This window comes from Apus apus, chromosome 14 (assembly GCF_020740795.1).
Source record: "Apus apus isolate bApuApu2 chromosome 14, bApuApu2.pri.cur, whole genome shotgun sequence".
NCBI classification, from domain to species: domain Eukaryota; kingdom Metazoa; phylum Chordata; class Aves; order Apodiformes; family Apodidae; genus Apus; species Apus apus.
Genome location: NC_067295.1, coordinates 5,241,327 through 5,267,929, shown reverse-complemented (window position 1 = coordinate 5,267,929; position 26,603 = coordinate 5,241,327). Strand labels below are relative to the sequence as shown.

The window sequence follows — 26,603 nt, the reverse complement described above, 5'->3', positions numbered from 1 at the left end:
TGGTTGTTTCACAGACTCCTGGCACGCTGCCACAGGCAGGGCACACTGCTTTCCATATAGTCAGAGCTGCATGACTTCATATCTCCGTTATCTCCAAAAAAAACCTGGGAATCCGTCTGGATGAAAAATGCTATATATGATAAAAGCAAGTTTTGTTGTTGTTTGTTTGTTGTTTGTTTGTTTGTTTTTTCTTTTAACCTGGGAGCATTTCTTCCAGCTCTCTTTAGGCCCTATACTTTCATCCAAGCCAGGTTCTTTACGGGTGCCTGAGCTGACTTCAGCAGGCCAGAGCATTTACCATCAAAGGCCACGCTGTTGCTGAATCAGGACACACAAAGCCTTCACGGGATTTTCCCCTTGTGGCCAGACTGCCCATATCTATTGACATCATTATAATGTAAAAGGGTTTTTATAGACTCTGCCCACTAACCATTGCAACGTTGTGAACACTGAAGTACAGAAGGTCTCAATTTGCCTATAGTCTTTTAGGAAAACTGGTATATTTAGCAGCTCCTACCTCACTACCTGTAGTGCTGGCCTGAGACAAAGGGATATGGATGATAAGGAAGGAAATCAAAGTAAGCTCTATTTAAACTACCAGCTTATTCCCACTCTTAATATACTATTCAGGTCCCAGACCGGTCTAAATGTTTTGCAGTAGAGAAACTAGCCCCATAAAAGCAATAATGATAATAACTAGCTGAGAGGTAAGGGGATTGCCCCAAGGAGGCACTGCTCCTCAGCTGCAGAGTCAGCACAGGAAGGCAGGAGTGGGTCAGGTAAAGCAGCTCCCAAGGATTGCTGCTAATAACACTTGACCTGTGTGCTACTTTCCATATCATTTGTGTTTTGCACATTAAAGCTATGCAACATTCCTGATGTAGGTAGCAGGAGGGAGTTATTTCTTCCCCATCAAGAACATGTGGCCATCTCTGGAGTGAAAGAGAACAGAACTTCATCAGTGCACAGCAAAACACCAGTGGCAAAGATGAGCTCTTTGTAAACTTCAGAAGAAATTGGGATATGCAGAAAGCAATCACTTAATTGAAATGCAGGCAGGGCACAAAGGCTAATATCCTGCTCCTACTAGAAGTCCCTTAACATTTGAAGACAGCAAATGCCCTGGACCTTCACTTTGTATCTCTTTAGAAAGAAGGCAGTTCCTTCAGTACAAACAGAAGGGGAACTGCATGTTAAACATCATTGAGAGAAGTGTCACCTAACGTTCTCCTGCTTTAGAAAGAGGCAGTATGTGACCAAAGTAGAGCTGCCCTCTGTGCACCCACCTGTCCCAACCCAGTTTGACCAGCAAGATGCTGGGAGCCATCAGCACAAAGTGAGATATGGGTGCTGCACTTGCACATCCGCTGACATCTAAGGTCACAGAAAAATCCTTCATCAGGTGGACTCAGGTTTCATTTGCAGGTGCAGCCCTCATCATGCCTGGATTTCCTATACACAGATGGTAGGCAGCACCAAGGTTTCCAAGCACCAACAGCTCAGCCAACTGTAGATGGAGAATGGCAACTTTTAAATTCCATCTGCTCCTTTTTTGTCACCTTCTGTATTCAGAAGCACATTCATCAGAAGCACAAGCATGCTGGGACAGCGACAAATTTTAGCATCTCTAGCTTGCCACTTCAACAAGACTAGATTATTTTTAATATTAATTCATTACCCAATTTCATTTGAATTAATTACATTTTTTACAAGGCCCTGACACGGCAGTGATGCTGGAGACAGACTCTGCTGAACACCAGATGAAGCATGTTTTTTAGGGCCAAACACCTGCCTTAGAGTGAAATTCCCCAGTCCTTCATCAAGGACTGCCTTTTCCTATTTTTCCTTAACAAGAGAAAAAGGACACTAAACACTAAAATAATTGAGATGGATGAGTAGCTTTCCTTTTTGGTGGGATTATGTTGAGGAAAACAGTTCACTTCCAAAATTCTCCACAGATTGTTGAAATCAGAGTTGATTTCCCCATCCTCTTTCCTGGTAGGGGTGCCAGCCTGTCTCTCAACAGAAAGAATATCAAAAACACTTTTCCTTTTTGTCACAGAAAGAGGCTGCAGGAAAGATGGGAATGCTCCTCTGTACCTACAGAATAGCAATACATCATGAGAGCTTATAGAAAATTCGCAGTACTGCATTCTTTACTCAGGATCCAGCTTCCACAGGTCATCCCATTCCTACCTTCAAAAATACCACTTCTAAAATAAGAACACAAATGGAAATAATCAGCACCTGAAGCATTCTCATTTTCACTTCTGCTTTGCTACAATACACAAGTCATTACTTCTGTCAGCTCCCCATTAGCTGCCAACTACCTGTGTGCTTGCAACTACTCCATCTCTTGCAACACCAGAAAAGAAAAAATCAAGAGGTCCATCAGGAACACACAAGGCAAAAAAGAAAGATTTATACAGAAATGACCTGGAGAGAAATAGAATAAAACAGGGAAAGCTATGGAGCTGGAATGAAAAAAGCAGAAGATGCAGCCCGAAATACAGAAGGGAGGGAGACGGGGGGAAGGTGTGAAGAGTATGGGAAAGTGAAATGCAGAACTGGAACAGATTCCAAATCTGGGCAGTGATGCCCTGCGCCACCTTTCCAAAGCTGTTCCAACCTGCATTCCTGATTCAGAGACAGGAGGACTCTGAGTCTCTCCGCAGATGGCAGCCTGACCTTGGTGCACTCTCCTCTTACACAACCCCGACCCAGGAAGCCACCAGGAGAGAAACAAAACACCCATGAAGTTCCAGCCCATTCCCATAATGTGGCTGCCACAGCTCTGCCCCATTAATACCTCACAGCCCTGCGTGCAAATTCTTATTGGGAAAAAGGGCAGCATGTCATTACAGCTCACATTGTTCAAACCTCTCTTTTGCAATAGCCCTGGTACCCATTATAGAGACTATTACGGCATAAATGAGAGGAAAGGACCACTGAACCATGTGGCAAGTTGCCAGGTTGTGCTGCAGCCTCCAGCAGTTATGCTCAAAGAGATTTAAAGTCCAGCATAACCTTGATTTTTAATAGAGTCACATTTAATGAGCTTTAACATCCACAGCAATAATTTCCTTATTACTTATCCAGGAGTCAGAGCCATGATCAGAAAAAAACATGCTGCACTCCTGTCCAATGAACGAATTTTATAGTGGCCAACACATTATTATCAAAACCATCAACATCATTGTCCTGAATGCCTTTTTTTGGTTGGTATAATTATAATTCTTTGAACCTTAATTGTAAGAGTTGCAGATCACACAAGATTGCTGAACACAGCAAACCTGACTGGCCTGGAGCCACTCAAACCCCTCACCTCTGCCAATGATTCAGTTCTACAACAAAACCGAACAATAAAACCTTTCATTTTCCTCTATCTGTCAAGAAGCAAAATGCAAACTTGTGTATGACCTCTGTTGGCTTCCAGCTTTTACCCACACTTCTCCTACTCTGTCCTCTCTCTCCCTTCATCCCATTCAACTCTGACACAAGGGGCCTCCACCTCAAAAGCTCAGAGAATTGAATTTGCCACTTGCATGTGTCACACAAACACGATGGATAAACAGACATATGAGTGTTGCAGCTGAGAGAAAGGGATGCTAGAAAAACTATATTTCTTGTTATTTTTGTACAGAAACAGCTCCAGAAACCTCACTGAAACCTGTTCCCTTATTATGCACAATAAACCTCCCTCCCCACGGCAGCCAATTGCACAGTGACAGAGCAGAGGAAGCTTCTGCTACACACTCCCCGTTTCACACCTTGAAAACACACTAGAGTGGAAGGCATATGGCAGCCGTTCCTGTGGGCAGAGCTGTTGAGAACCTAAGAAAACAGCAAAAGCTGGATCTTCCATTTTTTATCCAGAGGGAGACAGTGTAAATAAGTTTTCTGGATGCATTAAGACTCCTCCTGAACAGCTGTTGCATCCACGCTGCAGATGCTGTGTGAGCGAAGCAGCAGAGAGTCAACACAAAATGGAAGCACCTTGCACAGTGCACTGGATGAGTTGTCCCCTAACCCACCAGGAGCTCTGCCCTGCCCCAGCAAGAAGACCAAATCTGGCATTCATCTGGCTAATTCCAAGCCAGCCTGGATACACCTGCTAACCATACAGTCAGTGCCGTAACACCCTCAGCTTCTCTTGCACATCCTGATATACAGTCTTAATCCTATACCCAACCCTATACTCCCACAGCAGAAAGGAGGGCTTAGACTATTTATGGCAACATTCCCTGTGCATGACAGTGATGCACACAGGTACATAAAAAAACAAGAAAAAAACCCAAGATCATTCTATACAATCTGGCTTACTACACAACATGCCCTGCTCTCAATGACAGTCATCCACAGGCTCCTCCAGCCTTCACTCACAGCTCTTTTCCCCATTTTGCTTCCATGAACCACTTCCATGTGCACTTTACAGGCACTCTGGGAAGGCAAAGGGCCCTCCTGTGACTGTGATAAATGACACTGAAGTATTTCCCACCCTGCTAGGCTCTGCACCTGATGCCCTCTCTCATTTGAGTTGGTGACCAGAAGTCAGAATGATGTAGCATGGGACTGGGACAAGGGGAGAAAAAGCGTCACATATGAGAGAGGCTGGAAACAGCCTGAAACCCAGTGAGCTGTTTGTTTTCCTGTCAGAATCAAAGGCAAAAGAGAAAACAGCTTTAAAAATGCATCCCTTATGAGCTACAGACAAACCTGATAACATCCCAGCACAGAAGCCTCTCATAAACAGCTAAAAGCAACTGCGTGAAAGGCAGCAGAAGAATAATTATGAATAACAAATCACAGAGGCATACGTGAGAAATGCATTGCCCAGAAGAAATGGTCTAATTACTGTAGATGATAGCCCAGACGTTCGTTCATCAGTGGCAAGGACACAGAGTTGCCCTGACCTCTGCATCTTCTCTGCCCCTGACCAGCATTCTCCTCCTTGGGCTCAAGGAGCACAGTCCAACATGTGGACCTGCAGCATTAGATGGGCTGAGTACTTGGGGGCATAACAACAGACAAGGGCATTGGGCAGCAGCATCTACTGCAATTTAAAAATCAGTGCGTTTCAAAGTCAAATTACAATGCAAGAACCATCCCCAAGAACTGCTCAAGTCTCAGGGGGGTCTTAGACTGGAAGCTCCTACAGGCAAATGCAGTCTTCCTTAAATGTTCAGGAAGTGTTTCATGCTGATGCATCTGTTAGAGCATTCACTAACAACAGTAACAAACTGTCATTGTACCTCTAACATCCAGTCAGCTCTCCACTTTATAAACCAACCCATCTACACTTCTCACCATCATCTTTTTTAAAGTTACATAGTACCATAATCCACTATAAGATGCTGGAACAAACATGTTCTTAGCAGTAACAAAGTACTATTTTTTGAGTGATGGGAAACCAAACAAGCTACTTTCAGAGAATTTCAGTGTTGTGACAGTGAAAGATGTTTTCTTCTGTGGTCTTTCTTTCAACTAGAGCTCTGCCATTTTGTGGGTCTCAAGCCTCCAGCACACACAGCTTTCAAGGAAAGCTCTGCCCTCTTAGCTTCAGCCAAGAGAGCATCCTGATCTACGGACACTGACCACATACATGCTGCTGGAATGCATGTGGACTTTCAGCTCTTTTGCTTTATTCTTCTCTAACAAAAATGTTTGAAGGACAAGTGTCCTGGTTTGAGCTTCATCCTGGCTCAAACCAGGACAACAAGGTACATGCAAGAGAGTTACATCAGTAAGCTCTCTTGGGTTCCACAGCAGGACTCAACTCTGCCTGGTCCCCTTTTGTAGTGCTGTGGGTGATGGGTCATGTTTCACTGATATCCTTACTCGGATTTACAGTCTCAGAGCATGTCTAGAGGTGTTGACTTTGGGGTTACTGCACTAAAAAGTCTCGTTCAGGTATGTGAAGGAAGACAGAGTGTACAGGAGAGCCACAGATTCTGTGAAATGTATTTAGCTCAGTGAAAGATGTAGTCTATTTTCATGGAGTATTGAATGTAGCTGTGATTAATGGGGCACATATACACTGATAAACAATATTAATTTGTTTTAAGCCAGGTCTGAAAAGATTTCAACCATTTGCTTCCCTGCAGCTATGAAAGTTATTTCCTGCTGTCTGTACTACCTCAGGGGCTAAATCAGCCCTGAAAGGAAGAAAATATTTCCTCTTAGTCCATTGGCAGCATCAGCCTACAAAGGCTGTTTCATTGGTATTTCATCCATCATGAGCAAACGATGTGGATTATTATTATTTACCTGCTGTACCAAACTGCCACACGATTGCCACCACACATTCTCACCCTCCTGCATCAACCCAGCTTCTTTCATTTTCCTTATAACTAGTCCATCAAGCACACCGTCTGCAACATCTCCATCTGTTTCTGCAGCCAGTTCCTCTGGCAGTACAGATGGATAAGTGCATTTTCACACCCAGAAGCCAGCAGCCTACCTGCAACTTCTTGTGGTGACTGAAAACTTCCAACTCCTTCCAAATTCCCAGGGATGGAGCCGCCTCCTTCGAGCACCCTCACCAGCTCCCTCAGCCTTTCACACTCCTCTTGGAGCTGCTGCTGCTCCTCCTTGCGCTGCTGCTTGGCCAAGCTCGCTGGGTTCATGCTGAAATGAAGAACTTTGGTTTTGCTGGGGTCATAGTCACCCTGCAGGGCAGAAACAACAAAGCAGATTGAGTGGCTGATCCAACCTCCGAGTCCACCCAACCTGTACCACTCTTTGTGTGAAAACAAACAACGTTACAGCAGAAAAAGGGACTTGTGCAGTAATAATATTTTATTCCAACAGTTGAAGTCAGCCAAACCCAGCATTGCTTCTCCTTCTCTTGCTTCTCTCTCTTTCAAAAATAACCAAAAAACCAAAAAATTCCCACTCAACAGAGCTTGCTCCTTGGCTGACACCTCCACAGTTAAATTTAACTCCAGAAATGAAGTTTTATAGCTGTATTTTAAATCTCTTGATAGCAGGAGATCGTAATGAACACACAGATACACCCTTAAACTACAGCAGGACACCCAGTACTAGCTTAATTTATTACTCCAATGGTGGAGTCATTAACAAGTAGTATCAGCTCAGCCCAAGCAAGTGAACAAGGTTTTTCATTTCACACTTTTTTTTTCTCAGAGGTGAGTTGTATTTCTATCAGTTTAAACAGTTAGTCAAATCCTAAGATAGCAAATTAATATTCTTTCAAAGTGAGAGGAAAACACTGATGTTGCATTTGTGATTTCAGAGAGACAATTCTCATACAAAGTACAGGAAGCCTCACAACCATAAAAGTAGTAAAGCATGTGCTAATGCTGGCTTCCACGGCACCCTGCCCAGCTGAAACCCTATAGCACTGTCTGCATAAAAAGGCATTTTATATGATAATATTTTTCCTTCAATTAAATCTCAGGACCTAAAGTGATTTTGTAAACATTAGTTAACCCTCAAGAGCAGCATGAGGTAGGCATTATCCCAATTTTAATATTTCATTTTCATTAAAGACGTGCTAGAACTTTATGTGGGTTTTTTTTTCATGCAGATGCTGAGCAACATCATCCTGAATTACTGGTCACTGCTGGTAAGAGACTCCAGAAGATCCCATTCTCAAACATATTTTATTGAAAACACTCCATCCACATACTGTGAAGCAACTCCGCCCACAGCAGGGAGTGAGCTACCACAACTCGCTGCCCCAGAGCCTGGAAGCAAACGTAGCACTGGTTCAAAAATGGGTTTGACAACATGGACAACACCTCCATAACTGGAGGGAGGGCAGGGGCCCATCCTCCAGCTTTTCTGGCTGCTGGGATAGTGCTGGGGAGTGTGGCCGGGTTTGTGTACTCTTCCAAAAGAACATCTTCCATCGCTGCAGAGATGTTCTTCTGGGCTTGATGGACCACAGATACAGGCACTTTTTATGTCCAAATGTGATACTTGCTACACCTCGCAGCTGTTCCGGTGCCCTCTTTCAGGAACCATCTTGAAACTCTCCTTTAAAACCTCACTTTCTAGATGTTAGGAGAAGGCAGATGGAAGAGGTGTAAACATCTCCAGAGACACAGGTTCCTGTGAGCAGGGTCTGGGTTCAGCAGTGCAGCCAGCAGTGTGCAAGGGCTGTGGTGCTCACAGCTTTCTAAGCTCCCAAGCCTGGTTGCCCTCTGTTAGCAGGCAGCTGCCTCCCAGGACCATGCCAGCCAGATGGGCCCCACCACAGAGGAGAAGCAGCCAAAGCTGAGGCTGGCAGGATATCGGCAGTTATGTAGGCAAAGGAGAAATGCAATTTAGAGCTGGGAGAAGACGGAGTGAACTCCAAAACTGTTTTGGTCATGAGCATGGTTTCCATGTGCTGGTAAGTACAAGGTTAATGCCTTCTTGACTCTATACCCTTTAAAACTGCACAACTGGAAACCTTGAATCCCAGTGCAACTGGCATGGAAAGCATCAATGTACCTGGAAACCAACAGATGCTTTCACTGCTGTTTCCTGGACCAGAAAATAAAGGGGGTACAGTTGTTCCTCACACCTGTGCTCTGAGCAACCAATATGGTGCTTCATTGTGAGAAGAGAGTTTACCCAAACCTGCCCTTCTGGATGGAAGGCAGGATGCTCTTAAAATGAGAGCTGTGGAGCCTGCTTTTGCAGCCCAGTACTGCAGCATTTCTGACAGGCTGTGAAGGGTGGCTCTGACCCCATCTCCCTCACCGGCTGCAGCACCAAGGTCAGGCAGAGATGACACCTCCTCACTCCAGCTGCCATCACCACGCTGGCTCCAGCGCAGGGATCACCTGCGCTTTCATCCTGCACCATCACTGAAGATGCTCAGGCAAAGGCAGGAGACAGCAGAAGGATCTTGGTATGGAGGAAAGCCACAAAATCCCAGACACTACTGCTGCTTTCCTGCCAGGGCCATCTGAACCCGTGCTGTGCTGGTCTGTTTGTTTAGCAGGTTCTTTACTCTTTTAAAACATCTTTACTCTTTTAAAACATCTCTGGCCCTGCCACGAAGCTGCAGTGCTTTGGTTCTTACAGCTCTTTCAGCCCATTCATGCTCTCCTTTTATAATGTGACTCCTTGAAAAATAATGCTATAAAACTAAACTCAGCCTTATTTTCAGGCCTCACCAACACACCTGAGTACATCAGTCTGAAGCTACACTGAGACAGGTGAATCTCTTTAAAATCCACTGTGATACAAAGGCTGTGGCAGAATCCATCTCATTTATCATTTCTGGGAGATCACTAACATATTTGCTATGCTACTCACATTTTTGGGCTAGGGGCAGTAGCTTTCTCTGTTTTACACAGCAGACATCAAACCAGCACATTTCTCCCTACAGCTAAAATAATAGAGCTGCTGTTTTATATTATAGCAATGCCTAAAAGAAACCAAGTGAGACAGGGAATCCAGCATGCTAGGTCCTGTACAATCCCCCCCCCCCAGGAAACCACCACCTAAACCCCCAAAACCAGACAACAAAGCCTGAAGATGAGGTATATGAGGGGAGCAGAGGTATGGAAAGATGCCATCTCCAGTGTGAGACTCCTCAGCAGCTCCATGGCAGAAATGAAAAGAAAATATGTCTTCAGAGATGACACTCCTCACCACCAGACCAAACTGCCACATTTCACAGTCACACCAAGCACAGCGCTACTGAAGCCTTGGGAAATTTCCTGACATCCCATGGATTTTCAAATAAATATAGGAAGATTTCCATGGAGCAGTGCAGACCAGAGCCAATTTCTGATGAAAGGGATCAGACACACGTGTGTGTAACACCAGACAGCCAAAATGTTGTCACAGCTTCAATCGTTTAGAGTGTTTTTTCAAATTTCTGAAGGTTGGGAGTGACTTTGGTTGGCACCAGAAAGAGTCATGGCTGGCAACTGCTAAATAAAACAGGCAGCAAAGCAGCATTAAATTCTCAATAGCATTTGAAGGAAGTGAAACTCTAGCGCCGATAAGAAACCAGGGACTGAAGAAAGAAAACCACCTCCTCCTGGAATCCCTTTAGCTCTGGAAAATGTAAATTGCTGTTTTTCTCTGTCAACTGTACTTTCCCCCACAATAAATGAGTCTTACTGATCAGAATTTTGTCCTTTCAGCTCTGCAGAAAAAGCCTGGAAAATGGTGTTTTGGTGCTGGGAGAGAAGACCTAAAACAGATTTTCTCATTTAGAAAACTGTTTCTAATCTAGGGCCACTGAATGAGGAAGAACAAACAGTGGCATTTGAAAAACATGGTACAGAAGAGACAGCCACACTTTTTGAACAGGAGAGGGGATTCCCTGAGCAACTGCCCAGGAACAGCTCCAGAAGTTTCTTCTGTGCTGAACCAACAGATGCAACAGAGTTAAAAAGCATCTTGCAACAAGCAGTAACATATCCCTGGCCTCTCCAAGAAGCATGAAATTGTGCTTTGGGTTTGGAAACTTGGTCTGAATGTGAAAATCAACCAAATTCACAGTGCCTTTACACAGAAATATGAGACCTTTGGGGGATGCAATCAATATATGACCTATTCGCAGTCCCTTTGTTCAAAACCCACCCTGTCCTGGTTCATTCACCAGGTAACTTGGTAGACTGTTCTGCTCATCATCACATCATGGCCAGTGCCTCAGAGAGTGAAGATAATACATTACTGCTAGTTTCTCAGCAGCACCCCCTCTTTAATCTGGTTTTCCCCAATACTTTAAAAATTGGGAAATATAGAGATGCTGAAGAGTAAATAACTTGAACTAGAGAGAACTGCTGGTGTTCATTGATCCTTCTTTCAAGGAATAACACTGAGCCATTAATTCAGATTTGTCAGAAAAATGTACACAGAGCTTCAATTTAGGAGGAAGCAATAAATACCTTGATTGATTGCAACCAAGTCTGGTTGACACTTACTAGAAGAGTGAGTTATTCATTCCTGAAAAGCAAGATGCTAACTAGCTGATTTGGTGCTTAAGGCAGCAAAACTATTTCTGTGCTCTCAGAAGGGCACTGGACATTTTACTGAGATGATTTGTTGACTGTACATGTTAATATGTCCTAGGGTAGTTACAAGGGAAACTCTTTCATAGACCAGTGAGAAGAACCACCCCACCACTTCTGTCCTGCTCACACAGTCATTATGTGAGGCAGCCACAGCAGATGCAACACACAAATATTGTTTTAATGCAATATGTTCTAATCACACACTGGGACATGGCAGAACTATTTAGTAAGACTCTGGCTATCAATTAACTTTCTGACAAAAGACTATGGAAAAGAGAATTTGACATAGGGCCAATTTGCCATCTAGAACAGAAGTACAAGCTCAAGCCAGACACTGCTGCCTTCCTTCCCACCTCCATCTTCCAGCTTGAAAAAAACCAAACAGCTGGAGCAGATAATTGTGCTGATGTTACGTGTCATTTTTAAAAAGCATATTTACAGACAGTCAGTACATTGGACTACATGCTGAAATTATAGCTCAAAAACTTCCTAAGTAATCTCCCCACTAGGGAAGAATCAGTCAAGTGATGAAGCAATGAATGAAGACAGGATTGCTTTGATCTCTGAAAACCAGAAACTTTTCCTTCAGAAGAGGAGTTGTTTAGAGGAACAGTGAAAGCTGCCAGTGACAGCACCTTGAAAAGGGCTGAACTTCTTCTGGCATCTCTCCTCCTGGTTGTTTGAAAACTGCACAGTCCCTATTCAGGGATGTCTTTCTCCAGGAGCTATAAAAGCTTTTTTCTCTACTTGACTCACTTTCACATGCCCACAGGTTAAGAATAAAGTACTTAAAACCATGTGAACTACTTTACATTTGATGAAACATTCAGTGCTTAACAACTCCATTTAAGCTCTATTCATCTGCTGCAGATATTTCTAATCAGAAGGTAGAACTAGTGGCAAAGGGAATAGTCTCAACTGTTGTGAACGTTTATCTAACATCACTAATGAAATTAAAGAAGTTCATATATCCCAAAGAGGCGATGACTGTCAGGACACAATGTCAGCAAGCACTGTCAAGGATTTTCAACTAACTTCACAGGCTCCTCCTTCTTAAAGCATTTGCAAGAAAAGTTGCCAAACCCATAGATGAGGCTGACATGCATTTAAGTGCCTTATTTTTCCATAGTCTTCATGTCTAACAACCTCAAAAGATTGTGATTTCTGAGCAGCACAATGAATTCTGGCAGAGCATATGGACAGCGGCGTTTAATCGCTACTTGCCTGCAATGCAACAGATTGTGCTTGTCCCTGCTCAGAAAAGGCTGATGACTGGAAGCTCTTTAAGGAAAGGATCAGTTCTTCTTTGTGCAACTCACACACAGTGAACATCACCCAAATGCAAGAAATATATATTGCTGCTTTCTTAGCTAAGGATTTTTTTTCTATGCTGACTTCTTAAGAGAAAAATCTCCAAGGTTTCCAGACTGGGACGCATTATTCAATACCAGGGAACTTAAATAGAAACAATCTAAGGAGCTTAGTAGATTGTATCAGCTTTAAAGGAATGATGGGTCAATAGTTAGCTTGGAAGAACATCACAAATAAAGACTGCATCTATCTGTAGGAGACAGATGGGAAAGTTTCTAAAATACAGATATAAAACATAAAGCATACAAATTGGAGGGGTGATGGAAGGGGAGCGTTTGAAAAGAATCCAATTGGCCAGGGAATGCTCTTGCTTACATTTGCTACCTCTTGTAGGCAAAAAGTAGCTTAAATTGTGAACACTAACACATGGCAGATAATTTGTTATGTGCAGGTGGTAAATGTCTGAAACTGAACCTTTGAACTCTTGAGCAGAAGATGTTACTTGCTCACTGCAAACAGCCTGGTTGTAAATCTTGGTAAGACCCAGAATAAAAAGGGGCACATCCTGAAACCTCCAAAGACAGAGAGACAGGAGACTGAATCCCTGCTTAGGAGGCTAATCAGAAGCTGATAAATTATTTAGATGGGGAAAACCAGTGGCTTGGAGTTCCTGAAATACAGTGATCCCTCTGAAAAGAGGGATTCTCAAAAAGAGAATTGGTCCCAGAAAGAAGAGGGTCTGGGAAGAAGAAGGAGATGATCCTGGCTGAAGGAAAGAGTCTGAGAGAAGGCAGCACCTGAGTGGGGAAGTGAACAGGAAGTGAACAAACAACTGTGTGAAAAAAAAACAAAACAAAAGGGTTAAAATGTCTGATATCATTGGTTCTAAAATAAACCCTAGTAATCAGATCTGCCATGGTTTGCTGATAACTCTATCCCACTCGTGACTTTCTTCATTCTTTGTTTTGTGACAGAGTGTTACCGAAGGCCTCTGGCTGGTCTCTTGTGTCAGGCTCCCATTATTGAATTGTTGTAAAATCCACGTTTTTGATGCTTGCACTGCTAGAAGTGCTGATGCTGCTTTTGGGGATCTGCAAACTTATTCTTGGGATTCAGTGTCTCTTCCTAACCAAGGATCCTTTACACAGTACAAGCTGCAGCAGCAATGAGCTCCTCTCCCAAGGCCTCAGGTTTCTGGAATTACTGTTTTGCTTTTCCAAAAACATGTGGTATTTGAGAGTAAACACAGCCACATCCACATGGGCTTTGCACACAGCTAATGAACACCCTGTTGCTTTTGTTGAATTATGAAAGCAGAGAAGTCACAAATCATTAGAAGTCATCTTTTAATGTATTTATCTTCAGCTTACAGTTAATGCTATACCATTTATGTCAAGAATTGTCTGCTGTTAGTCCTGCATCAATACCCATTGGAAATCTAACTCAAAGATGGATAACAAAAACACAGCAGGAAGGCAGAATTGGAATTTATCACCTGAAAGACACATGCAAGATGCCCAACAACTCTAACTCTTGTTGCAGTAGCTTATTAACCAGAGTCAGCCTTGCTATACAGGCAAGCAGCTTCACCTGGTCAACCTCTATTTTATTTTTACTTCAACACCTTCTTTTTTTAAAAAAAAAAAGAAAAAAAAGAAAAAAAAGAAAACTTGGTTACTCAGCCTTCTCCTAAAAGAGCGTATAGGAGGCAATTCTGCACTGAATATAGACAGCCTCAGAAAGCTTAATCCTACCTCAGGAAATGCCATTTTAATGGACATTTTGTTTCTTGGTTTTGTTCTTTTTGTTTCTTTGCTCAGGCTTGTTAAAGTGATTAGAGTAAAACCCACAGTAAACTGCATCCCAAAGAATTCCCTCTGTACCCAGTGCACAAAGCACAGCATGCTCACCAGCCCCAGCTCCCTCTGTCACAGAAGATAACCACACCAAGAGACCTTTGAAGCCCTTGGAACAGAAGTTGTATTAACAAAAATGGATTGCGAAGAGAAGACAAAGCAAGCTAACAAATCAGCAACAACCACCACCTGCTCCTCATACTTTTGCCAGTTTGTGCACACTCAAAATCAGAAACAGTTGGCAAAAAAACCCAAAGAAGGTGCTGGATGTTGGGCAAAGTCTCACTTGTTCCCACCAGGTATCGTGCCAGTTCCCTACCTTCTTGCCCACATTTCTCTCTCCATCATCTTTGTGGGTACATCTGCAGCATGCACAACCCCGAAACCTGGCAGCAGAAATTCACTTGGTCAACCTTTTCATCCTTCTTTTAGCCAATTCAACCCAGTTCCAACCCCTGCTACTTCTTCCCCAAAATAGGAACTCCTTGCCCCAGTGATGTGCCCTCTTGTCCATACACCTTGATTCAGGCAACCCTTCTTCTACAACCTCCTGAACATCCATATTAGTGATTTCCAGAACAGTGAAGGTGAAAATAATCTGTTAGTCCAAGTTATGCCTCTCCATCCCAAATAACTCCTCTATAGTTCTCACCAGCACAACGGATTTCAAATCCTTACCCTCGCTTGCAACAACAGGAGTAAACACCCATCACTTTCCCAAACCCATAAGTTATCCCACCTCCAACACCTGGATCAGCTGCTCCTCCCACAAAGACTTCTACAGGGCTTTTTCTTTTCCTTCCTGAGCTGCCCAGGCACTCTACACATACTCATTGATATTCCTCCCTATGGCCCTTTTTTACTGTAGCATCTACAGCAAATTAGCAATGAGACAGAGAGGCGGACGGAGCCAGGATGTATCACAGACAGAAAGCTCTAATCACCCTAATCACACTGCTCTACTACCAGGCCATATCTTTTGGTACAACATGTAACACATTTTTGGGCACTACTGCAATATGAGTAATAGAATAAAACGTCTCACCAGTGGTGCTGAAGCCCTTCAGGTAGAGGTTTAAAAAGGAGAGCTTTTCTCTATACCCACTTTCAAATGCATTATCCCCTGGAGGATGTAAGACTATAATTTGCATTAAGTGAGGCATTCAGATGAGGTCTGGGATGCAAACAAACGTGACATGAAGGCTAAGAGTCAGGACAGCAAGACATGGAATGGCACGGAGTTGGGAAAATCTAGAAGAAAAAATGCATTCAAACATTTACTATCCTTTTCGATTGCTGGTGTTCTTTTTACTGAAATGGAAGAAAATCACAGTCTGCTCTAGGATGGTTTATTACCACCTAGAGATTTAAATTTCAGGGTTTCTACATTAGATTTTTTCAAGTCAAGGATTCCTGTCTTTCCAGAAAACAAAGTCTGTAAGAAGTTGCTATTATTTACACTCTAGTAGCGTGCAGAGGAGACCTGTGCTGGTTCACAAATCTTTGATAAAGGCCCTGAAAATAAAAAGCACGTAGGTTCTGAAAACAGCCCCAAAGAGCTTATACTTTGAGCTATAAAAATTCTTTTTCAGAGATCAGGCTTAACTTCATGGTAAGAAATGCTGGCCCTCATAGCTCTGAATTTCAAAAAACATTTTATCAACTTCCCCATACAAATAAAGTAACTTTGGTTAAGAATACTGTAGAGAAGTGTCAGACCAAAACTAGCTTTCAATAGAAGAATACATAGTTGAAAAAAAAAACAAAAATTACTTTTTGCTGCTCTCTTTTCTTATTCTGCATAAAACTTGCACATGCAGATACTGTACAAATAGACCAGAAAGACAGAAAATACTTGAAGTGAGGGGGAGTTTTATAGTATTTATTTCAATTCAAATATTGAGCCACTCAAAGCTTTCTCTCAAAAATGCTCAAAAAATCTTGCTTTCATGACTCCATAATTCTGCATTTTCTGTTAAAGCTCTACTTTGGAATCAATTTAGATGGAATTTCAAGGGGAGATCCTAGAGGAGAAAAGCAGCACAATTTGGCTGTGCTAGACTGGGACTCTCAGTGCTCAAGGAGGAAAGGAAGAGTCAGAGTGAAGTATAACAACAGAGGCCCCTCTAGCAAGACTTTATAAAGGAAAGTAAAACTGCAATGTAATAAGATTTTCCAGTTAATATATCTCATTAGCAAACACCAAAACCCCCGCGGGTATGCTTTTTAGATAGTATCTTATATAAAAAGAAAGATTAATAAATAAAATTATGTAAAAGCCACTGCCTTCATGATCTGATGCCTGGATCCATCAGAGTTCAGCTGAGCATATACAAGTCTGAAAAGTAAGAAGAGGTGTCAATCATGTCATGTACTTGTACAGCAAAGACATGGCATAGGCTGGTTGTTGAGGTCAACCACAACAGCACTAACAGCAGTGCTCAAGCTTCCTAAAGGCTTTAAGTACACCAGGACCTTTTGAACCTGTAATTTTATGCATATAAAAGTATTATTATATGTCCCTGCATGTGTAACTTTGACCTGGCAGGGCACAAAGCAAACCCTGAAGAGCTCCAGTGCCTTCCAGTGAATGAACATGCACCCTCGGTCCTGGGCACACAGCAGAGCCAACCCACTGGCATTCACAGATTCCCTGCCTGGAGCTGGAAACAGTCCTGCTTAAAAAGCAAGGCAGGTTCCCTTTCACATCATACAGGGACTGTGACAGACAAACTGTTTGGAGGACTCATTCCTGCCAGTCTCCTTGAGCAGCCGGGCAGTGTCTGAGTAGGTTTTGTAGCAAACATGCTCCAGGTTAAACAAGCTCCACTGCAGCCTCTCACTGCGAGAGGTTATCACCTCCCACACTCCTTCTGCTTTGGCCAAGCAGAAGATAAAAATGAGGAAAACAAAACATGTCCCTGCAACACACCCAGGGGAAGAAGAGCTGGAGAAGAAATGGCAATTTTATTTTATTTTTTGGTCACAGTCACTTCTCAGTGATGCAGTGTTTGTCTTGACACAGCGTGCCTGTGGGGAGAGCTGATCTTCCCCAATACCAACTCGATGTACGACCAGACACTATGAGGAAATTTCTCTAGCAATGGACAATTTAGTAGAGGCAAAAGTGAGAGGAGCAAGTAGGGAGCTTCATACATCTCATAAAAACATACATACATGTACATATATTCCTTATTATCCACGTAGCTACCTACATTATTCACCAGAAAAAGTCACTGCAGTTTCACTTAGAAGTGTTGAATATGCAGAACCCTCTTTCCTTTGCTCTGCTCCTTCTCAAGTAAGAGACCTGAGTATCTAAAACATCCAAATATTGAGTCAGAGGGTACATTAACTTCCAGCTCCTCAGGGCAATTAGGCAAATGTTTGATTTTCCCTCCCTTTTCATCACTTGATCAGGTTACTTTCTTTGTTTAAGTAAGTTGTAGGATTCCTGATGAAAAGAGCTCTCCAGCACCATGGGAAAGGTCTCCTCCAGCTCCTTCCTCCTCCTCACCTGGTGGTGATTGCCTTTTGGCCCGTGGTTTCCTCACCCAGCGTCTCAGAGAGCTGGACTCTACCCCCTTGGTCCCCATCCAGAAGGGAGTTGCTTTGTGTCCCTTTATTCCTTGAACATTAAAAGTTTCTCCAGACTTGGGATTAACAAATGTTAGAGGGGTCCCAGCCAGTGAGAACGGGGCTGTCATGGAGCAGTTTGCTGTGCATACAAAGAAACCCTCTACTTGAAGAGGCAGCAACACAAGAAGAATTAAAAAACACAGCTAAATAACCCTAAATCCTCATGCATATTTATAAACTACATCAAATTAAATCGATACCACTCACTACCCACATATGGCCTGAGAAAGCAGGAGCTGGTAACTTGGTTTTGCCTTACCAATTGTAGTGCTGAGACCCAGAAAGTCACCATATGGGAATAAATTCCTGGGCTGAGAAGGGGAATTTCAAGCTGCAACACAGCAGGGTAAGAGGGAGCAGAGGGGAGAGAAGAAGCAGCCATCCACACCATGTGGATGGCACAAGGTTTCGACTGAGCCTTGTCTACAGAGAAATGTTTCAAAGTGAAACAGTTTAAATTCTTCTACTCCTGTGACAAAGAAATAAACATTTCTGACATGAGAGCAGGTTTTTTTATGTATGATGCACCTCTGTAGGTGACCAAGCTACATTCCCCACCATGTCTTACCCCACGTGCTGTGTGAGGCTGTCCACCCGGGGACTGACAGCAGTATGAGCATCTGCTTACATGCACTTTCTTGGCTTCCACTGGGGAAAAAAATACTTCTCAGCCTGCAAAGCTTCAGTTACTCTTCATCCAATTTTCCTTAAATGCAATTTGAACCAAATATATGGGAAAATGCTTAGGAACATCACACTGGAATCACTGGCCCATTAGCAAAATGATTCTGTCAACATGCTAAACCATCATGCATACATCAATTGATCTCCAACAACACATCTGCTTTATTCAAGCTCAGACTTCTACAAAGTTGAGCCAAAACCAATTTGAATCTATCTTGAGATGTAGTTGGAACACACAAAACTGTCCAGACATCAGGGCAGGACTTAATGGTCTGAAATGCAGCTGTCCTGTTTGATTTTATTTCACCAGTTTAACTTCACCATGCTAATGGACTGGAGAGTGACAAGCACATTTTGCACAGACATGTGAAAGAGCAATGATTTCAAAACTTTACTGCCAAGTTGACTGCCAGGTCAACCTATAAACAGTTAAGGCCCTACAAAACCTCATTCAAAACACAGTACTTCATGATATAAAACTAAGGTTCTGATTTGTATCATCACTTTTTTCATCATCAACATGAATCACACCATTTTTATGAAAGAAAATTGGCAGTGAGGAGAAATTCTAGTGTTTCTCAGTGACAAACCAGTTCTCCAGCTCTCAGATAATAAACTACCAAGGAGAGGACAGTTCAGCCTCACACAACAGCTATCACAACACACTCTTGCACTCTGGTAGTTACTTCATTCTCATTAAGTTTTAACTAGGTAACACATACATAACTCAAACACAAACTAGCTGCAGTTAAGAAGGCATCTTTTCAACTTCATTTGAGCAAATCTGAGAGACAGCTTTTCATTAACTCCAGATTTTCAGGCAGCATCTTTAAGCACACAATCACACTGACTTTCAGGGGTCAGATCACATTTGCTATGGAGGAATGCATTTTTCCCTCGTTAGACTTTTACAGCAATTATCTGGCCATTTATCATATTTCAATTACTGCTTTGTTTTTAATGTGGCTTTAATACCTTAAAATGACTGCTACTTCAGCTGCAATCTTCAGCAGTTCACAGGCTCTCCAATGCCTTTATTCTGAGTTGCTTTCACAGGCAGAACCCTAAATGCTCTCTGATGCATCTAGGATGTACTGACAGAAACCAGGGAGCTTTGGCTGAAACTAATAGTAAATAGTAGACAAGAACCTCAGAATTCATATGCCTGAATCAGCAAAAAGCAGTGTCAGGAATAACAAAAAATCTTCTTTACATACACTTATATATATTTATCCTTCAGCAGGTCAATGGCCAAAAACAGACAAAGAGAGGTAATAAGGGAAAAGCACAGTTGATGTTAGTGATTTGAGAGAAAAATATGATCTTGTGTAATCACTGTGAGAGGAGTACAAATCTCTGCCTTCGTCTTTTTTAACAGAGCTCAACAATGCTTACATTTCACTTGAGAGGAAATATCTGTTTCCATTATTTCAGCCCACTCAGTCATTCCTCTCCTTTCTTCTCCAACTTAAAACCTTGAATTGGATGAATTCACTTAGTGAAGTTTGCAAAATACTAATCACCCATTGGCAGTATTGATCTGCACATTTTGCATTTACTGCAGCCAGAATGAGACAGCACTGGCTGGTGAATAGACTGTGAAGACCAAAAAATGAGATTAACCAGCTACCCTCATACAGATCAAGTTATCTGCTTCCTTGTTCACTTTTCATGAAGCTTCCAGAATGCAGCAAACTGAAGCCCCAGAAGACATATCAGGTATGTAACTCCATTAGAAGAAAAGATCAGTAAAAAAGCAAGTAACACAATTTCATGGAAAACAGGTCTTCTCAAACAGATTTGAAGAGATTTCGAGTCGAGTTAATTAAGATAACTGTGTTGACATAGAGAACTCCTATTCTGTTAAAACATTTGCCTTGATATCAAAATTGCATTTTCTTTTAAAAGTATCGTGATGCAAAATCAGACTTCAGCAATTTTTCAATGGCCCAAAAGCTGATGAACCTCTAGAGACATTTCCCAGTTACTTCCAATAAGAATTGCTTCTCTAGCCAATCGTGTGCAGTAGATATTCTCCAAGATACATAAGAAAATAATAAATCCTTACTAAAATATGCAGATAACACAAAGGCAGAATTGTAGCAAACAACAAAGCACACAAAGATAGCTTAGCAATCTGATTATGCTGGGCACAATCATTCCATGTGAATTCAAATGCGTCATGAGACACCCCAAAGCACAGAATACAGTCTCAGGTATAAAACACAGCAGGAACTTTCTGGAAGACAATGTCTGTGAGGATGGCTTTTGGCTTAGTTAAGAAAGAAGGAAAGAAAGAAGGAAAGAAGGAAAGAAGAAGGAAAGAAGGAAAGAAGGAAAGAAGGAAAGAAGGAAAGAAGGAAAGAAGGAAAGAAGGAAAGAAGGAAAGAAGGAAAGAAGGAAAGAAGGAAAGAAGGAAAGAAGGAAAGAAGGAAAGAAGGAAAGAAGGAAAGAAAGAAAGAAAGAAAGAAAGAAAGAAAGAAAGAAAGAAAGAAAGAAAGAAAGAAAGAAAGAAAGAAAGAAGGAACAGCAAGAATCTTTATGTACTTATGAGTAGGACTTGAGAAACAATATTTTCTCTGAATGCAGCACTGATGAGACCACTGCAGTGATAATGCATCCAGGAGAGGTGCATGTGTAAGAGGGTTGTTGAAAATTAAAGAAAGTCATGAGAAGAGTTCTATGAATGATTCATAGTCTGAGAAACATGTCTTACAATGAGAAATGAATGGAAATCAAACTATTTAATTTACTATGGGGGAGACTGAAGCAATTTGATCAGGGTCTTCAGTGGAAATCTGACACTAGATGGTTTTTTAATCTAGCAAACAAAAGCAAAGCAAGAACCCAATAGCTCATGGTGAAGTCAATGAACTCAAAATAATAATGCATTTTTAATACAGATGGCTAGCCAGGGAAACAAATACATTGGCTATTGCTAAGTATCTTTAAATTAATATTTGATATCTTATTAAAACAAGGCTGTGAAGAAACCACAAGTCACTGGCTAAAAATTTCTCATTAAACTGTTGTTTTGGGTTTTTTTGTGTTATATAGCAGATCAGGCTAATGGGCATTATTTTTGGCCATAAACCTCTTAATTCAACTCATTCAGCTTCCTCCCATTCAATAAAGTGTTATTCAATATTTCCATCCATTCTCTCTCATATCGTTAATTCCCCCTCTTACTTTCTAAGCCTCCAGACAATTCTGTAACTTCAGCATTTATTCCTCTTAGACATAAGAAGAACCTAGATGTTATCACTGACAATTTAATCTTTTTCAAGGGGAGTTTTAATTTGTAGAGAAATTATACTAGAATCAATGCCTCGAAATATAAAAATACTTTCAAATCTATGTTCATTTTAGTATATCAGAGTGACAGAGCTGCTCAAATCCTCAGGTGATGGAAAGCTGAATGACACTTAAGATACAGCCACTGAGATTGTGCTTTTTTCCCCTAAAGAAAATGTCTTTTTCACAGTTGTAACAACTTGAACACGCACATGCTGATCCGTACAGATTTAATCCAGCTCATTGGAAAACTACAATGATGATTTGTCAGTAGAGTGAAAAAAAAAATCAGAGAATGGAAACAGGTTTTCACCTGCCATCTTTCTTGGTCACTGGACTTTAAATCAGAGAGTCTCTATCCTGAATTAAAGGAAGTAGAGTTAATTTAAGGACTTACACTTTTCTGGGAGATGGTGAAGATAGAAACAAAGATGGATTTGTAATAGATAAGACCAGCCCAATAATTCCAAGCTTGGTTCCACCCAACTAGCTCCTTGCCAGTGGTAGCCATTCTGGCCTTACAGGAGACTGTCATGTGGCTGCTTCTCTATACAGAAAAGAAAAAATCCCAAACATTGCTAATTCCTCACTTCATACCTGCTTTCTCTGCAGCAGTAATGAACTTGTCCATGTTGAATTTGAGAACACTATTCAATTTCATGAATACTGCCTGGATCCTTACCAACCACAACCTCTAATTTGTTTTCTGAATGCTATCTCAACTCTTAGAACTGATCCGTGCCTCCCCTTCAGCTCTGCAGCCTGTACATCAAGTTAAACCACACGCAAATGCCTTTGCCTCTCTCCAAAGCTGTTAAATGAGATAGTGTCCTATTCAAAATGAAGCACTACTAGGCAAAGGACCAGTGAAATCAGGAGTACTGCTCTGCCAGGTGAGATGGTCAGCAAACACTGGGTTACCAGGTTGGACAGTCCATGCAACCTCCTTGGGAGGAGCACGTGGCTGTTTCCAAGAAGGGCCAAAGCTGCTCAGGTCCAGGCAAACTTAACCGTACCAGAATCTGACAGTGTACCAAATCTGGTGGATTTGGACAGATTTAATAGATAGTAAAAGGAAATTTGTTACTGCAAAACCATTTTATTTTAAAAATTGAACCATTTCCCACTCACTGTGTTCTCCAAACCACACTGTGTGAATAAGGAATGCTATGGCCAAGGCCCTGACCATCCCCTTTGCAGCACAACTGACCAAGTTTGTAGGCAATTATCCATAAATTCCACAGAAGCCACTTACTCACATTCTGTCATACCCACAACAGAACTGGGATTTGTATCATCTCCTTTCTTATTGCCTGCCAGACCCGTGCATAGTTGATAAAACTGGCCACATCCCCAAACCTTTCAGTATTATCAGCTCTCCAGCTCTGCTGTAGTGCCATCATCTCACTGCTGCTGAGGTTTCTCTCCTGCCTCTGCAACTCACAGACATTTATGTGGGAGGTTTTACTTTTCCAGAAGTAAGCTTACTTGATCAAATATTTATAAATAAGTGAACATGAGAACCTGAGCCCTGGGGTTTTTGCTTATGACAACCATACTGCTGATCTGTGCTTCTGTCATGGATGAGCTTTGCTACAGTGCTACCACAGTGTAGCACGGATCAAAGCAACCAGCCAACCTTTGTTTTCAGGAGACTATCCAATTTGTTTCTGTGTCCCTGACACAGGGTTGGAAGTGGGAAACTACTGTTACTGTGCGTAGGTTGCTGTGCTGCACTGCCAGTCCCTGTCTGGGCACCTGCTGCTAGTCCATATCAGACTCATCTCTGAAATAGTCACGTGAAAACAGAGTGCAACAGGCACCCCCAAAGAATAAAGTACTTGGAGGCAGAAGTTACATTAAGCCCCAACTTTTTATATATTACTCCCTGTAAGTCAGCTCTCAAGTCTCAAAGCTCTTGGGAAAGAATAGCAACTGAAAAAAACACAAGGACACTAAAGGCCAACAGGGAAGTAGAGGATTAAGAGATATGGCTGCTAGTGCTAAACTTTTGAAGAGAAATGTTACTTATTTTCAAACAAGCAAAATATTTTCCAATTTTTTTCTCAGGAAATGGGAACTAGCAGACAGACAGTGGACCCAAGGCTGCTTAAAATCTGATCTACAGTCTGGCTGCCGTGCCATGCTACAAGGGATTTGTGACCTTCAGCATTAGCTGGTCTTATTCAAACATGCACAACCCTCTGAGCAGCTGTGACAGGCATCCCAAAACCACAGCAGAAAGGGAGCTAGCACGAGGGAGAGAAGTTGGAAAAAGAGTATGGAGATAGTTCCTGTGCAAAGCACAAATATGGGGAGCTGAGAAGGCCCCTCCTTGGGACCACACTGTTGCCAGACATCAGCAGATCCTTCCTTGGATGAGCAAGAACACCAGCATGAGGTAGCAGAAGATATTCCAGGCTCAATTTAAACGCCTCCATCCATTGCAGCCAAATCTACCAGAACCACCTGAAATCTCCATTTATCACCTCCCTATTTTAAAGTTAATCAATACCACTGTGGGACAGCAACTCTCCGTGCAAGTAGAAAACAAGATGGCCTAGAGCCCTTGGAAATTCTCCCTGTTCCCTACCAGCTTGATTCCAACTCTGCTGCTGTGTCTGCATCACGCACAGCCGGTGCTGTAACATGGCCTTAAACGATGCAGCAGCGGCCGCTGCTTTGCTTTCAGCAGCTCAACAAGCCTTGAGCTGTGAGTAGAGAAAGAGCCCCCTCTGCTTGCTTCTCCACAGCTGTGAGAAGTGTGTGTACAGAGACTAAGTGCTAATGAAAGCACTCCTCTACTGAAGGACTATGTGGGATGTAGGAGCTGTTAGCTACGTTATAAACCTGTGTGTGTGTGTTGGGAGAGAAGTTCTGAAGGGGAGGCCAGCTACTTGAGAAACAGAAAAAGGTGCAGCCTGCAGACAGGCACAGCACTCCAGCTGTAATTGGCTTCAAGTCATTCATAGTAGCCAGGTTGCTAAAAGCTGGAGAAAGCAAGGGACTGAGAGTGCTGTGCTTCATAAACATATACAGCAAAGTGCTACCAACTGTCCAAACTGAGTTCTTAAGTGTTTGGCAAGGAAAGCTGGGAAGGATGTTAATTAACCAAGGAGGGTCATCAAGAGATGGATGGAGGGTGGCACAAGTCCAACAGTGGAAGAAAAAGATGAAAAACAACTTCTGTGCCCCCTTGACCCCACCAGTTTTTTTTTCGATGTATAACTACTATGGTAGATGACACGGTGGTACAAGTGTCAGAGCCCATTTGAATCTTGTCACTACAATGGCCTTCACTGATGCTACTTCCAGAGGAGATACACCCCTTGGGAATTATATATCCTTGCACAGAAATTTAAAATAATGCTGCCCTTTCTCTCATTCAGTACTCTTGCTAGTAACACACACATTAAAAATAGCTGCGGAGCCACGCATGCTTCTAAGACAAACCACAAGCCTTTGCATTAAGTTTTACTGACCTCATAAGGAAATCAGCCTGTAAAGACTAGTAGCCCACTATACACTATTCAATTACTACAGCAGGCATCCATCCTGTGCCTTTCACAGTGATCTGCAGCCTGTAACAGGTCCATAAACAGCTCAAAGACGACTGCTGTAGATTTCACTTAACTCCTTATCTATCTGCTTTAAATGGATTAAATGACTGTGTCATTAAAATGCTTGAAGTAAGCCTTTGATCATAAATTTCTCATCATTTTACAGTTATTTAATCTGATCCCTAATGAATCATATTCTGCCATATTTCTCTGTCTTCTGCTACCAGCCTTGTTCCCCATTAGTCCTGGTTTCTCAGTCCTAATGCGACTGCTTTGTATGCCAGACCACTGCCTCCTTACAGACCTCAATTGTATCTGCTGATTGCCCAACCCAGAGGAACGGATGAAGTGCAGGAATTTCATTTGAGGTGGGGTCAGAAGGAGAGAGAAAATAATCCACAAAATACAAACCACACAAAACACTCTTTACATATTCACTGCACAGCTGCGTAACTGCAATTCCTTCCCAACAGCCCTTTCTAACAGCGACCAGGGGTGCCTGGGTGCTGCATACCCGAGCAAAGAGGGGAATTTGGGCACTGTGCTCTCCCACTCTTTAAGGAAAAAATGCTTTTTGTTTACATAGTAAAGAAATGAGAGGAAAAAAAAGCAGTACTGAAGTCAGGGATTTTCTGCCACAAAGCACAATGAGATTTTATCAACTGTAATGAAGGATGTTGCTGATCTGCACAGCATGCAAAGGCAGAGGGAAAGCCAAGCTTGTGCTCCTGTGCCACAGACAGCAGACAACAGCCACCAGCCAATGTCTAAGCACAGTGAGGGGGCAACCACTGCAGAGCTTGGAAAAGTATCACAAGCCCAGTTGGAAGCAACCAGTGAAAACGGAGAGAGACAAAGTATCAGTGACCTTGTCCAAAAGGAAGTGGGATTGCTAGTAGTCAAGGAGAACAAATGTTCAACAGTCTACAACTGGTAGAGATGGGGAACCATGAGGGTTTCACAGAGGTAAACATTCTGTGCTCCAAGTTTTTGCTTTGAACTCCATCAGGCTACAAAAGCAGTGATTAAATGCAGTGCTAAATCTAGTTTCTTGCACCAGTCTAGTCTTGGCAAATCAAAGGGACTTACCAGAGGCACACACAGGAGGGCTGGCAGGAGGAATCTCCAAGTGTTAGGGTGGAGATAACAAACAGGCAGGGGCTTTTGATGCATTAGACATTTACAAAAGTATTTTTTAGAAGAGAATGACAATAGCAAGTCTCCTGAATCTTTATGTTTTTTCCTTGAGAAGACAACAACCATTTTCTGAA

General features: G+C 42.3%; 1 protein-coding gene across 3 annotated transcripts in view; it reads right to left on the bottom strand.

The window, feature by feature from the left end:
- Positions 1–26,603, bottom strand: part of MAD1L1 (mitotic arrest deficient 1 like 1) — a 347,925-nt gene that overhangs the window by 110,371 nt on the left and 210,951 nt on the right. For all 3 annotated transcript variants that reach the window (XM_051632510.1, XM_051632511.1, XM_051632512.1), the window contains one exon: positions 6,461–6,668. In XM_051632510.1, the coding sequence (XP_051488470.1) occupies positions 6,461–6,668 (208 nt within the window). The remainder of the gene's footprint in view (positions 1–6,460; positions 6,669–26,603) is intronic.